We start from the raw sequence: 14845 nt of genomic DNA, 5'->3' as shown, positions 1-14845 counted from the left end.
ACTTAGTACATTTACGAAGATTATAATAATGTTCGAATTCATAAATCATATTTTACTAAAAAGGATAAAGAATTCATACATTTATTATCCTTTGACACATGGTGTGTATCAGGAACCAAGCTTTGATTTGTACCCATAGCAACTCAGCAAAGTGAGCCTTCAAAAAAAAAAAAAAAAAAAAAAGTGAAAGAGAGACAACAATATCGGGGAACATATACATATCATTTTTAATTAGCTGATAACTTATCTATCTTGATAGGTGTTCAGCATTTTAATTAGTCACTTTTAATCTTTTCCCTGTTGTATCTTCATCTTAGTTACTGAGGACATAGTGTGTTTTTAGTTAATATTTATTGAAATGTATTGCCTGTAAAATGAGGGACCATGGATGATTTCTTCCACTATTGTCTCTATTTTTTATCTCGTGTCATATTTCTCAGGAAAAGGAATTTCATAGAGATGCCTAATGGTATATATAGTATAATGCAATCAACCCAAGATAGATCGGAAAGTCTACAGTTCAGACACACAACAGTTTGTATTATACATATAATCTCACTCATAGGAAGAAGGATTCAACATTGATACTTGAATTAAGCTGTAATAGCATATGATATGAAGAAATTGATAATACTTCATATCATCAAAGTACTGTTAAATGATCACAATAGATGAATGTATAAACAGAAAGAAGACGGATATCAGAAGAATAAATACTTACAAAATAATTGATAGCAGATGTATCATGACTAACATGAAGGACCAAAATAAATAAAAAAAAAACGCCTTATAAATTTATTAGTCTAGAAGCTTTTCTTTTAAAAAGAAAAATGTCTGGGATTAAAATATGTTGGAATTTCAAGTAACACATAACTACGACTAAACGAATAATAAAAGGTATAAAAAAATAAACTTAAAGTCTATATTTGTCACCACTGTCGGATCAATTATATACTTCAATATTAATAAAAATAGAACATTCTTTAAATCTTCACTTTTTCTCGTTCATGGGTAAGATAATGATTGTACATATACAAATACAAATACATATTTTTTTCAAATACCCCACATTCCCTTTTTAGGAACTCATGACGTGAAAATCAAGTCCGATAGATAGATAACGAAAGAAAAAAAAGAATTTTTTTCTTTTATTTAATATTTTTTTTTTTGTTTTATTTCCTCCCCTTATATTTATCTTCCAAAAAAAAAAAAAAAAAAAAAATAAAATAAATAAATAAATAAAATAAATACCAATTACCTTAATGGCAGAACAAGCAGAACATAAAAGGCAGCGTGTTAGTAAAGCTTGGTAAATACAAAAGGTTATTACAAAATAAACTCAAAAAGAAAAAAAAATAGAGAACAAAAAAGGAAAAAAAAATAACTTACTTATATTATTAAAGTGAGCAATGTAGAAGAAAGAAAGTTAAATGCGATGGTTCATCACCATTATGCAATAACTGTCAAGTATTGGGCTTAAGCTGTTTATATAAAGAGTCAACTAAAAAAGTATGAATGAATGAAATAAATAAATCAAATAGACATAACGTGTATATATTTATATTATTATATTACTATTAGAGAGGCCCACCTAAAGGATATATAGAAGCAATAGAAGGTAGATTACATCGATTAGAAGCACTATTAGGCAGTATTATTCAAGAAGATGATCCTCACTCTCAAGCAATTATGGCAGAATTAAATGCTCCATTAGAAACAGCTTATGGTGAACTCGTTAGACCACGTCCAATGCGTAGAGAAACTATATCTGGTTATGAAGCAGAATGTGGACCATTAACTACAGTAGAACGAAATCACATGTTAAATACGACTCAGCAAAATAATAATAATAATGACGATGAATTAAATAATACGAATAATCTTTCTATTGATGAAAGTGGGCAACTAAGATATTATGGTAAATCTTCTGGATTTTATATGCTCAAGAACAGTAAAAACTTAAAGAATCGTTCCTTTCAATTTAATTCAAGAGTCAGTCATCACGATGAACATCATAACCATTCTTCTTCAACTTTATCTTTTACAGTAGATCCATTTGAAATGCCTCCAAAGGATTTATCAGATCATTTATTAGACTTATATTTTTCTTATTTTTATCCTCTTTTACCCCTTTTACATAAGAAATCATTTATGGAATCTATTCAAGATCATCATAAGCCCTCTCCTCCACCTCTTCTTTTAAATGCTATCTATGCAGTTGCCTCTCGTATCTCACCAGATATTCGTGTTAGATCTGACCCTTTAAAGCCTGAAACAGCAGGTGATATCTTTTTTGAAAGAGCTCGTATGTTACTTGATTTTGAATGGGATAGTTTTAGACTTTATACTGTTCAATCTTTGTTACTTATGAGTAGTCATCAAAATGGTGCATTAAAGACGACTCGAGGTTGGCTCTATAGTGGCATGGTATAGATGCGTACATATTATATAATAACACATTCCTAACCTTTATTGAGTTTTTTTTTTTTTTTTTTTTTTTTTTTTCTTTTTTTCTTTTTTCTTTTTTCCTCAGGCAATAAGAATGTCACAAAACTTAGGTTTACATAGAGACTGCGATAAATGGGATTTAACAGCTACAGAAAAAGAAGAAAGAAAGAGAGTGTTTTATTGTTGTTTTATATTAGATAAATTATCTTGTGCTATGCATGGTAGATCACCTATGATTGATGAAAGAGATTATGATACACCTTATCCCTCAGAAAATGATGAAGATGATATTCATCGTAAACCGCGAATTATGGAAAATTTTTATTACTTGATCAAGATATGTGAAATATTAGAAGATGTCATACGTGAATTATATATGGTGAAAGGAAGAAAACAGTTATCCATGTTATCTACACCAGATAGTATCGTCTCAGCTCTTGATAAAAAGATAAATAAATGGATATCAAAATTACCTCCTAATTTACAATATCGTCCACCTAATACAAGACTAAATGAACGTGCTCCTGCTCCTTCTTTAGAGTTATGTCAACTTCATATGTTATTATACACAACACTTATCTTAACCCATAGACCTTTCATTCCTGGTCCTTCACAGACAGTCGTCCCTACCGTATTCCCATCAGCCTCTATTTGTACTTTTGCCGCTAACAAGATTCTTGATATCACTGAATCCTTAATGGCAGAAGGAAGATTAAAAAATATTAATAATTATACCTTATTCTTCATGTTCACTGCTGGCATCATCTTTATCTATAATGCTGCCTCTACGGATTCTATGTTTGCCTTTGAAGCCAAGATAAGTATTAATAAAATAATGCGTGCCATGGATGAAGTAGAAAAGACCTGGATTACATCAGCAAGACATTGTAATATCCTGGGTGCTCTAGCTGGCTTACGTGATATTGACCTTGATTGTGTAGATGAAAGTTATACACATTCTTTAAAGAAATTCGATCCACAGGCATCCAATCTATCAGCCTCTATTGCAGTCCCTAACTCACCTGAACCTGAACCAGAAGAAGAAAAACAGCAACGAGAGATTCAGTCTACGATGACACACGATTTTCAGCGTATGGAAGAAAAATATTACAATACTTGTAGTAAATCACCTCAAGGCAGTAGTATAGACCTCTCTCCAGAATCAACAAATCAACGCTCTTCATCCTATCTACAACAACAATCACAGGAGTTTGAAAATAACCCATTTGATCCTAATGAAACTGCCTTTTGGGGTATGCCAATGTCATTTGATATTGACGAATGGAATAGCTATTTCAATAATCAAAAGAATAATATGGCATCGTCATCAGTGAACACAACATCCATATTTCCAATGTCTTCTGAACATGAACATGCATCACAGGATAATGTTTTTATGTCTATACCACTAACAACATCATCTAGCATTACTACTAGTAATCAAGTTCCTTTATGGACTGATTAAATATTTATAAATAAACATTATTCTTATAAATACAAATTCATATGTCGTAATTTAACGATGCATATAAATATAAATATTCATTTATAGTCTTAATAGTCCTGCTATTCAATAAATTTATATAAAATAGATCTATACTCGCCTTTTATATCTATTTAAAGACTTTTTTTGATATACTCTTTAGAGTTTAGGAAACTGCTTTAATTCAACCAAGGCAAAATTAGAGTGATTTGAAAATAAGCCTTTTTTAAAAGGAAAAAATATATATACATATACATATATATATATACATATATATATACAATAACAAAGGCTTTTACTACTACTACTATCATTACTCTCTCTCTACTATTTAGTTTGGGTTCTTGGTTAAACCTTTCATTTCGTCTTTTTATGCAGGATAAAAAAAATAAAATAAAAATAAAAATAAAGGAGGGAAATCATAGCTAAGCCACTTTACATTTTCGATTTTTTTTTTTTTTTTTTTTTTTTTAATTCCTTGTGTTTGTTTTAATCACAATTCAATCGATATACATATAACAATGGAAAAGTGGAAAGGATCTTTTGCACAGTCTCAATTAGAGAAATTTGGATGGTCAAGGTAACTATATAATTAAAACATGCATAGACAAATGTAAATAATATATACAAATATATAAAAGACTAATGAGCATAAAAGTGGAGAAGGTCTTGGTAAAGAGAAAAAGGGCAATGTGAAGCACATTAGTGTGACAATCAAGAATGATAAGAAAGGTGTTGGTGTTAATAAAGGTGATTGGGAATTCGCTTGGTGGGATCACCTTTATAACAAAAGTGCTAGCTCAGTAGTAGTTGAAAAGGACGAGACAAAAGGAGAAATTAAAGTAGCAACGAAAAACAAGGGAGACCATCGTCGTTCAAGGACAGGCATTATTTCTACACAACGACCTACAGGTAAATCAGTTGTAGTCGATTCAAGCACGTCATCCCCTTCTAGTAGCATGACATCCATCGCTGATGATCGCAACATGATGGATTCGGTGAAAGACATTCATATAAACATGGCACAACGATTAGCTAATGCTTCATTGTACGGATCATTTGTTAAAAGCGCATCTACATCGGAAGCAGTTACACCTAATGATTCTTCAGATGATGAATTAAAAGATTATTCTATTAAAGTTTCAGATGCCGAGTTATTTGCAGCTTGTGAAGGTCGCACGGCTCGTAAGGGAGGTCGTGGTTTAGTAGATCAGACGGGCAAATTCAAGCGAGTGATGAAAGAATTCTTACAACCCACCGAAGATGAGGATAAAGATACCAAAAAGAAAAGAAAACATTCTGACGAAACAGAGAATGAAAAGAAATCATCTAAAAAGGCAAAGAAAGAAGCAAAAGCAGCTCGTAAAGCAGAAAAGGAGGCAAAAAAGGAAGCCAAAAGAATAAAAAAAGCCGAAAAAGAGGCAAAAAAGGAGGCAAAAAAGGAAGCAAAAAGGATAAAAAAAGCTGAAAAAGAAGCAAAAAAGAAAGAAAAAGAATTAAAAAAGGCAAAAAAGAAGGATTAAAAGAATTGCATATTATAATTAGAAAATGAGTTTATATATTATGTATATTTGTTAAATATTAAAAAAAAAAAATGTTTTAATTAATAGTAAAGATAATATCAAGTTTTAGAGAATAGATGTTATATGTATTTATATATGTGTATACATTCTATTTATTACCACAGGACCATCTAATAATTCTCCAAATAAGAATAATAGTCGCTGACCCTGCAATTGCTATGCCACCATATAAAAACCCATCATAAAATATTTGCTTACATAATATTGGGTTTGCATCTTTATATTCTAATACAGTACATTTAAAGTTTTCCATAATTTGAGAAATTATAATCAAAGCTATCCCTCCTAATAAAATAACAAGAAGGATAATGGTCCAAAGACAAGAACAAAAGGTAATTCCGAAACAACAACAACCTTCACCTCTTTTTCTTCTCCAGCTGCTGTTTGTTGCATATTTATTATCCATTAATATACCTGGCGGTAAAGGGGGTAGTGTTGGCATAATGGTATGAAAGAAGGATGAATGGCTCCCTTGCTGAGTAGGGGGATGCTGTAGTGGTCTAAATGGAGAAGATAAAGCGAATGGTGATGTATTAAATAAACTAGAAGCAGATGGCGGCGGTTGAGTATTCAAGTTAGGATTAAGTAGAATAGAAAGTGGTGGTAAAAAAGAGGGTGGTGGTGGTGGTGGTGGTGCAATTAAAGCAGTAGCAGGAGGAGAAGAGGCTGTACTATGATATAAAGCTATTCTATCATTGTTGTAAACTTGATAATTACTATCATTATAAAATGGTTCTTTTTCTTCTTGTCTTAAGTAATGATATTGCTGTTTTTGATGAGTGGTATTATTATCATTTGGAGTAGCTATTGAATTTCTTTTGTTATATGACTGTTGCTTTTGTCTTTCAATTAATATCTCTTCTAGCTCTTGCTCTCTCCGTAATTTTTCTTCTCTTTCAGCATAAAGATATTCTCGCAAATGAATAGCGTCTGGATCATAGTAATCACTGGTATTGTTCGTGATATAGCCCTTTCTTGTTTTAAAATCATGACAATCAATTTCCTCTTGACAAGAAGGGTCACGGAATGAATGATTCCTCGAAGAGCTAGCTGTAGCAGAAGGATTATCAGTATGCACTACTTTATGATTGCCTTCTTCATTATCGTAAAAGGAGTGCCCTTTATGAGAGGATGATGAAAATGAGGGGCGATTTTGTTGATTTGATAAAGATTTATCAATTAGATAAAATGGCTCCCTTGGTAGTGACTGACTATGATTTTCTTTAAAAGACCTATTTTCGGTTGGTAAAGGAGTAGGAGCTGGATATTGACCAGTATATGGGTCGGATATGAAAGATTCTTTATTTGATTTATTACTATTACTACTACTACTAGGTTCAGATATACAGTTGTTACTAAGAGACATATTATGAAATTATATACATATATGATATGTAATTTTTTTTTAAAAAAAAAAAAAAAAAAGAAAAAGAAAAGCAAAAGAAGAAAACAGAATATAAATTATATATATAATTTGTTTTGACACCTAAATAGGATATTATATCACGTAAAGTTCGAGTTAAAAGATCATAATATATTTAAACTCTTTATGAGTATATATTTATTTATATGTATCTGCGTATATGTATTCAATGAGACAACAGCAGTAGCAATATATACTTGTATTATTAATATTGACATATGCAATGATGTTATGTGAATAGGAAAGAAAAGAAAATTACTAATAATAGTGTCTGTATGACTGTACAACAATAACAACTAAGAATCATGTTTTTTTTTGATATTTGTCTACATCCTCGGTATAAGCATTGATAATTGCAAACTACCTTCTTTTTACATTTAGTAGTAGAATTTACAGTAGAGTCCAAAGAGCAGCTTATGAAATTGTTCTATCATTATAATTAATTAGTAGTATGTATATGATATAAATTTGCAACGTTTACTAATCATATATTTGATTTTTGTATTAGGTGTAATAAATTGATCCGTTTTATAGCTAAATAAATAATGAAAGATACATATATAAAAAAATATGATATATATACACATTTACAAGCTTACAATGTTGAATATAGCTCTACTAACTTTATCAAGTTGAAGTATGTAAGATAGTTCATTAAATGTATTGCTCATATGCAATAATTCCAATAGAGTTGATAAAGAAATCTTGTTTACTGCTCTCTTCTTTCTTTATATGTATTATAAACTTTAACTAGTTTAGAGACATAGCATATCACTATCATTATCAATTGATAAAAATTTATTGTATCAAAAATCTTGAGGTTTAATATATTAACTCATTCTTGTTTTAAACCAACAAAGCGTAATAATAGGATCTAATCTGCTATTTTGCTTGTATTTAATATACTAATGCATTTTAATTGAACGATCTCAAAAGGATAAAATACTTTAAACTCCGTCCATGTGAAGGAAAGCGCCATTGGTTTTATTCCGAGTAAATGCGGCCCGGACACGATATTATCTTTACTGCAAAAATAGAGATGAGAGGGAGGGGTGGAGGGGAAAAGATAATAGCGACAGTGTTGACGAGCGGGAAAGAAAGTAAAGGCAACTTGGAATATTATTGTATTCTCTCCTCCTCTTTAACGTCAATAATGCCTGCAAACTCAGGTTCGTAAATCATAATCATGATATTATATAAAAGAAATGGATGGAGAGGATAGTGGATGGATTAGATTCTTCTTTATATTTGGATTCTCAAATGAACAAAATACAATAAGCAATTTATTAAAATAACAATTATACATCGAAATTAACACCATCAATGTTATGATTTAATTTATCGTAATCAATTAGTACATGTTGAATAGAGTAAAAATAATAATAATAGTACCCCCTTTCTTCCATTATCGACAAAAGTGCTAAATGAAGTCAGTTATTGTTAAACATTCATCATTTCTCTCCTCCATTCAGTTTCAACATAAAAAAAATACAGGACATTAGAATCATCTCTTTTACTAATTTAAATTATAACGATATATATATAATAGCTCCCAAGGCTAAGGCTCAAGCTGCCAAGAAGGCCGCCCTCAAGGGTGTTCACGGTAAGGCTGTTCGTAAGATCCGCACTTCCACTCACTTCCACCGCCCTAAGACTTTGTCTTTGAAGAGCGTTCCCAAGTACCCTCGTAAGTCCGTTGCTCATGCTCCTCGCATGGATCAATACCGTGTCATTCGTCAACCTCTTAACACTGAAACTGCCATGAAGAAGATTGAGGATCACAACACTTTGACCTTCATTGTTGATGTCAAGGCCAACAAGAACCAAATCAAGGATGCTGTCAAGCGTCTTTATGATGTTGAGGCTGCCTCTGTCAACACCCTTATCAGACCCGATGGTTACAAGAAGGCTTTCGTTCGTTTGACTGCTGATGTTGATGCTCTTGATGTTGCCAACAAGGTAAGAAAAAAAATATTATAACAAGGTGTGTTGTTTCTAGAAATACTAATATGTTTATTCGTTTATTACTATTAGATTGGTTTCATCTAAATGGTTTTATCATTAACCTTGATTCTAAAAAAAAAACAAAAAATGAATAAAATAACAGCATTTATTCAATCAGATGGATGCTGACGTTTATAAACATATTTTTTTTCCCTCTTCCAAATAGCAGTTTTTTATAACGTGAATGAGCGTTAGGCTTTTTAATTAAACATTAAAAAAAAAGTTTTTCAGGGATTTGTTCTTTCTTCTTCTAATGTCCATCTGATCAATACTCATTTATTTAAGGCAGGAACGATTGTATATAATAATTACTACTAATAAAACTATAGATAGCTTATTAAAAGCATTTGGAAGGCCAAGTTCCCTTTTTTTTTTATTTATTTTTTTAGTTATTTTACACGTGTGTAATCTTTCAACAAAGAAAATTCCATTTTCTGATCGAACAACGCTGGCCTATTGTAGTAAAGCATGATAAAGAAGATTTACCTTCTACAAGCAACTGCTGCTGTTTCTGAATTTACAACGCTATATTTTTGTATATATCAAGAAAAATCGAATTCATCACTCTATTGATGTTCTTTTTTTTTTTTTTTTTTTTTTTTTTTTTTTTTTTTTTTTTTTTTTTTTTTTTTTTTTCAAAGGATCTAAATAAAGAACCCCTCTAGCCATGTTCCATTCAGGTTAGAAAAGTCTGCTATTTAAGTTTGCTCATTGGTTATTTTTATTCTAAAAATTGATATTTGAATTCCCGATGATTTAAATTTTTAGATAGTTCCATTAGTATAAAATTTATCTCTTTTGTGTGTGTGTGTTTTATGAATGACTATGACAGTACTCCATGATAATCCAGTTAGATTACCTCAACAACATCAACAAAACGAAGAGTATAATACATCAGAATCTGAAAAAGAAGAAGCTTATGATATAACAGAATTTGATTTAGATGTAGTTGATGATGCTTTATTAAATCCTGATAGGTCTGAATATTTAGACCATTTTGGTTTCAAAATTCATGTGAAAACGGATGATGAATTATCAAGTGACGATGAATCAGAAGTTAGTATTTATGATGACGAAGATCCATCTTCATTAGAGAAACAAAATAAAGAACAAGATTCAACAAAAACAAATAGATTGAACGTTTCATCTTCTACAACTACCATGACAAGTGATGATGACTCTATTGATACTAACATAACAACACCCCATCCTGGTCATGATCATGATGACCAGAAATGGTTATCAGAAAATGTAGGAAAAGACGACTATGATGATATATCATCTATAAACACATTGCCTCATACAAAAGATTCTACTAATTGTGACAATCATCCAATCAATGATAAAGAAGTATTATCTAACACAGTACCCATTTTAAAATCACCACCATCTGCACGTTCAGATAAACAAAAAGAAAGTCAAGCGAAAACAAGTCCGTCATTTCCTCCATCAGATACCCAACGTAGCAATAGCATTAAAAAGTCAACAACAAACCGACAAAGCATTCTTTCAACGTTAAATAAACCGTTTAATAAAAAGTCTTCGCCTTCCTCTAAAAGACCTTCTTCAACGTCTTCTCCTCAATCACCTGTCATCCTCTCTCGTCCCTCACAATCCTTCCAACAAAGACAAAGTAAGCGTTATTCTGAAGCTTACTATCTTCATCAACAAATGGTAAATGCGCCACGGTCATCTGCTGCTAGTAATTACCAGCATTTCGATGAATTAATTTCGAAATTTAGAAAATTTTCTCATAATGACCATCGATATGATTCTGAAAAGCATACGCTATTAAAAGAAAAAGCATTAGAAGAATTAAAATTGAATAAAAGTGAAGAGGAGAATGAGACAAAGATAGATTGGGGTAAGTGGTGAGTGACTAAAGTTTGATGATGATTCTTTATTAAATAAATAGATTAGGCTTTTGGGAGTTGGTCATTCTAGATTTTGGCAGTGTGATTGATACTCAAATGGATGATTTACGTCAACATTTAATTCAAGGTGGTATTCCTTCATCTATTCGAGGCTTACTATGGCAAATTATTTCCAAATCTCATGATAGCTTTGATATGGAAATAGAATATAAAGAAATTCTTAAAAAGTCCACTAGTCCTTTTGAGAAACAAATTCGTAGAGATATAACAAGAACATTTCCTCAACATACTTATTTTATGCAAGAAGCTAATAGACAAGCTTTATTTAATGTAGCTAAAGCATATAGTATATTTGATCAGGAAGTTGGTTATTGTCAGGGACTTGCATTTATCATTGGCTGTTTATTGCTGCATGTATGTAAGAAGAAGAAAAAAAAAAGAATCTATCTATCTATGTTATGTATGTATGTATGTACTAACATCTACCTGTAATCATTAGATGTCTGAAGAAGCTGCTTTCTGTGTACTTATTAAATTGATGGGTAAATATGGTCTACGTGGTCACTTTACACCTCGAATGGAAATATTACATCAACATATGTATCAGTTTGATCATGTATTTCAGCAAAAGTTACCTGTTGTTCATCGTCATGTGGAGAATGAAGGTGTGACACCTTCGATGTATGTCTCACAATGGTTTATTACTTTATTTGCCTATCGTTGCCCTATTGAATTATGCTTTAGAGTCATCGACTTACTGCTTATTGAAGGCGCACAGGTACTTATTCAAATAGCACTGGCCCTTGTCATTCGAAATCAAGAGCAGCTTTTGAAACTAAAGTTTGAAGCCCTTGTGGATTTCTTAAGTAATCAAATCTTTAATATCTATGATGAAAATGATGGAAATAGATTTATTGAAGATGTCTATCGAGTTGAGTTACCAGCGAAATTTATGGCACGACTTGCTCAACAATATACTATGGATGAAGAAGTACGTGAATCAAGGCAATCCATGTCACAAGAAGACAATTTAAGGAGAATCAATGGACAACTCTCTGAACATATTCGTTCTGTTGAGGGCTCCTTACAAGTATTACGAGTAGAAAATCAAGATCTAACACAGCAAATCATTCATAGTAAAATGGATTTAGCTCGTGCTGAAGATGAGAAGGAAGAACTACGTCACGAACTTGGTCAACTAAAAGCTGAATTTGAGAAATATAAAAAGAACGCTGATAAAGAACGAAAGGAACTTGAAGATAGAAATAATTCCTTAGAGAAACAATTACTTGAAACTGAATCCATGCTTATAGATTTCAAAGTCTCTTTTGCTGAAAGAGAAAATGAATTTGAAACATTAAAAAGACAACTTCAAAGTAAAAAATAAATAAAGTTGGCTGGGTGCTTTATAATAGTCACGAATTTTATTAAACTCAAATTCGCGTTTCCCGCGTTTGTCTATTTGAGTGAAAAAAAAAAAAAAAAAAAAAAAATTAAATAAATAAATAAATCAATCAATCAGTCTTTTTTTTTTTTAACTTTTTGTAATAAACTACATCATGTTTAAAAATAAAAATAAAAGAATAAATCGATTTGCTGCAGCAGCAGAAGCAAGTGTGAATGGACGCTCAGTATTTTCTGATAATGGACAAAGTTATAATTTACAAAGAGATTATCCACATAGACTCAACTTTTATTTGAAGCCTCCACCTGTTGAAATAACTATTGAAGAATTTGAACAGTTTGCACTCGATCGATTAAAAGGTTAGACATAATACAATGTAACAAATGTATAAATATATAACTAAATTTTTTTCTTTTTCTTCTTTCTTTCTTTCTTTCTTTGGACGACACTAGTTTTAAGAGCTGTTGAAGCTGCTTCTATACGTAATGAAGATTTGAAATTAGAAATTTCAAAAACTGTAGATCAGTATTTACCTCTTAGATCCAACTTATCAAAATCAGAAGAGCTTTATGAAGAAAGACGTAAAGATCATATTAGTCATTTTGTCTTGAGAATGGCTTATTGTAGAAGGTTAGTTCCTTTTATATACATATATTCTTTTATTACATTGAAGCTTATTTGTCATCACATATTTATTTATTATTTATTTAAAAAAAAAAAGTGAGGATTTACGTGAATGGTTTTTAAATCAAGAAACAGCCTTATTTAAATATAGATTTGAACAGGAATCATTTGAAGAGAAAAAGAAATTTTTACAACAATTAGATCTGAATTGGAAGATGGTAAATAATGATGTGTTGAAAATAATAAACCTTGGAGAAGGAAGGTTTAATATGTATGGAGTTGCCTTTTTTTTTATGAAATAGTTAACAGATGAAGAAAAAGAGAGTATGAGAGAAGAATTAGAAATATGTTCAAAACCTAAAACAGGTGTAATGGTTGAAGATTATGTTTCAAATGAAACTTTTTTTGAGGTAAGAAATGTAAAGGAATTAGGATGGTTAAGATGAATTAATCAAGATGTAAATATCATTAAAAAGGTTGATTTTGAGAAAGTGCCATATATGGTTTCGAATAGATCAGTTTATGTAAAAGGAGGAAAAGCATATGTACCTATGAATGATCAAATCAATATTGTCATGTTGGAGTTTAAAAATCATTTGTCAGAAGCGTTAGAAGCAATAAGTAAATTGTTACCAAGATTAGAAGAAGACGATAGATTAAAACCTATTTTACTAAACGTTGAAAAACAATATACTGGAAGGACATATAATGATTACGCTGTCACAAATGGGACAATTACAGCTAAAGATGTGGAACCAGTAAGGAATTTACATATTGTATTCGTATTTTATTTTATTTTATTTTTTATATATAACTGAATTTTATATAGTTGGTTCAGCGTCATGCACCTTTATGTATGCGTAATTTACAAGATGCTCTAAAAGCAAATAAGCATCTTAAACATGATGGAAGATTACAATATGGATTATTCCTGAAGGGTATTGGATTATCTGTTGGAGAGGCACTTATTTTCTGGAGAACTGCTTTCTCGAATATAACTGATGATAAATTTAGAAAAGAATATGCATATAATATTCGTTATAACTATGGTCTTGAAGGAAAACGTGTTAATTATAGTCCTTACAGGTAATATACATATATATACAAGTAAATTATATAATCATAATCATTATCATAATCAAATCCTTTCTTTTTTTTCGCGTTACAAAAAGTTGTATGAAGATTATTACAAGCAATCCACCCTCTGTAGGTGAACATCATGGATGTCCTTTCCGACATTTTTCACCTAGTAATCTCGAAGCTAGATTACGTAAAGATGGTATCAGTGGAGGGCATATACAAGAAATTCTTGAACTAGCACGTAATAAGCATTATCAATTAGCATGTACTCGACATTTTGAAGTAACGCATCCCGAAAATAAGGAAAAAATAGACATCATTGAACATCCTAATCAATACTATGAATTAAGTAAGAAACTAGCAGAAAAAGTAGAAGAGACGTCATTAGAAGATTCTATGGAAGTTGATGCATAATAAAATAAAATAATGTCATATTATAGATTTTCTCCCCCCCCCCTCCTCCTCCTCCCCTTCCTCCATTTATCTAAAGTATTTTAAATATACATAATAGGATGATTGCGTTACACGACTATTTGTTGACATAGAAACGTCAATCTCTAATAATAATATGGAGGGTGATTTCCATTTTAAAGCAGCCATACTATATATAGCAACTTTATATAATATAATTTAAAGAATTGTAACAAATTTAAATAAAAAATAGAATACGCTTCATATTTGTTTTATTTTACTCAGATAAAATAATTATACAATCATAGCCACGAAAAAAAAACCCCAATAACATTTTTATACAATTTACATCCATATTTGTCAAGAAATTTAAACTTTGTTGAATTATTATTATTGTTGTTGTTGTTGTGTATTTTGAAGTTGTGTCGTTTTTTGCTGTATTTGGACTTTTCAATAACATTTTTTCCAAATATGGATATTTGGTTATAAATTCAGCATCACAAGGATTTT

General features: G+C 30.7%; 5 protein-coding genes across 5 annotated transcripts; 4 read left to right on the top strand and 1 right to left on the bottom strand.

Annotated features, from left to right (window-relative positions):
* The first annotated feature begins 1200 nt into the window (after positions 1 to 1200).
* Positions 1201 to 3949, top strand: BX663DRAFT_449702 (fungal-specific transcription factor domain-containing protein). The gene is made up of 4 exons (XM_051523732.1): positions 1201 to 1309; positions 1404 to 1509; positions 1582 to 2427; positions 2534 to 3949. The coding sequence occupies exons 1-4, from the start codon at positions 1263 to 1265 to the stop codon at positions 3911 to 3913; spliced, it is 2379 nt and encodes a 792-aa protein (XP_051385491.1). The 5' UTR covers positions 1201 to 1262; the 3' UTR covers positions 3914 to 3949.
* A 503-nt stretch (positions 3950 to 4452) lies between these two features.
* BX663DRAFT_419870 (uncharacterized protein) lies at positions 4453 to 5166 on the top strand (the record flags this gene model as incomplete). Its single annotated transcript, XM_051522395.1, has 2 exons — positions 4453 to 4511; positions 4590 to 5166. Coding segments are annotated over 2 exons (636 nt in total), but the record flags the coding sequence as incomplete, so codon positions are not given.
* Positions 5167 to 5528: 362 nt separating this feature from the next.
* BX663DRAFT_284891 (uncharacterized protein) lies at positions 5529 to 6930 on the bottom strand. Its single transcript, XM_051521997.1, has one exon. The coding sequence runs from the start codon at positions 6878 to 6880 to the stop codon at positions 5603 to 5605; it is 1278 nt and encodes a 425-aa protein (XP_051385489.1). The 5' UTR covers positions 6881 to 6930; the 3' UTR covers positions 5529 to 5602.
* A 1160-nt stretch (positions 6931 to 8090) lies between these two features.
* Positions 8091 to 8986, top strand: BX663DRAFT_529701 (ribosomal protein L23/L15e core domain-containing protein; the record flags this gene model as incomplete). The annotated part of the gene is made up of 3 exons (XM_051530264.1): positions 8091 to 8106; positions 8487 to 8896; positions 8972 to 8986. 3 exons carry the CDS (start codon positions 8091 to 8093, stop codon positions 8984 to 8986), a joined length of 441 nt encoding a protein of 146 aa, XP_051385488.1.
* A 756-nt stretch (positions 8987 to 9742) lies between these two features.
* Positions 9743 to 14598, top strand: BX663DRAFT_558917 (eukaryotic and archaeal DNA primase, large subunit-domain-containing protein). Its single transcript, XM_051531828.1, has 10 exons — positions 9743 to 10805; positions 10862 to 11229; positions 11315 to 12191; positions 12418 to 12579; positions 12673 to 12850; positions 12942 to 13062; positions 13147 to 13254; positions 13321 to 13602; positions 13674 to 13930; positions 14017 to 14598. Exons 1-10 carry the CDS (start codon positions 9761 to 9763, stop codon positions 14336 to 14338), a joined length of 3720 nt encoding a protein of 1239 aa, XP_051385487.1. The 5' UTR covers positions 9743 to 9760; the 3' UTR covers positions 14339 to 14598.
* The last annotated feature ends 247 nt before the right edge of the window (positions 14599 to 14845 follow it).

This window comes from Cokeromyces recurvatus (genome assembly GCF_025118155.1).
Source record: "Cokeromyces recurvatus strain NRRL 2243 chromosome Unknown BX663scaffold_5, whole genome shotgun sequence".
NCBI classification, from domain to species: domain Eukaryota; kingdom Fungi; phylum Mucoromycota; class Mucoromycetes; order Mucorales; family Mucoraceae; genus Cokeromyces; species Cokeromyces recurvatus.
Note: the sequence above shows the minus strand (reverse complement) of the source record. Positions and strands in the feature narration are given on the sequence as shown.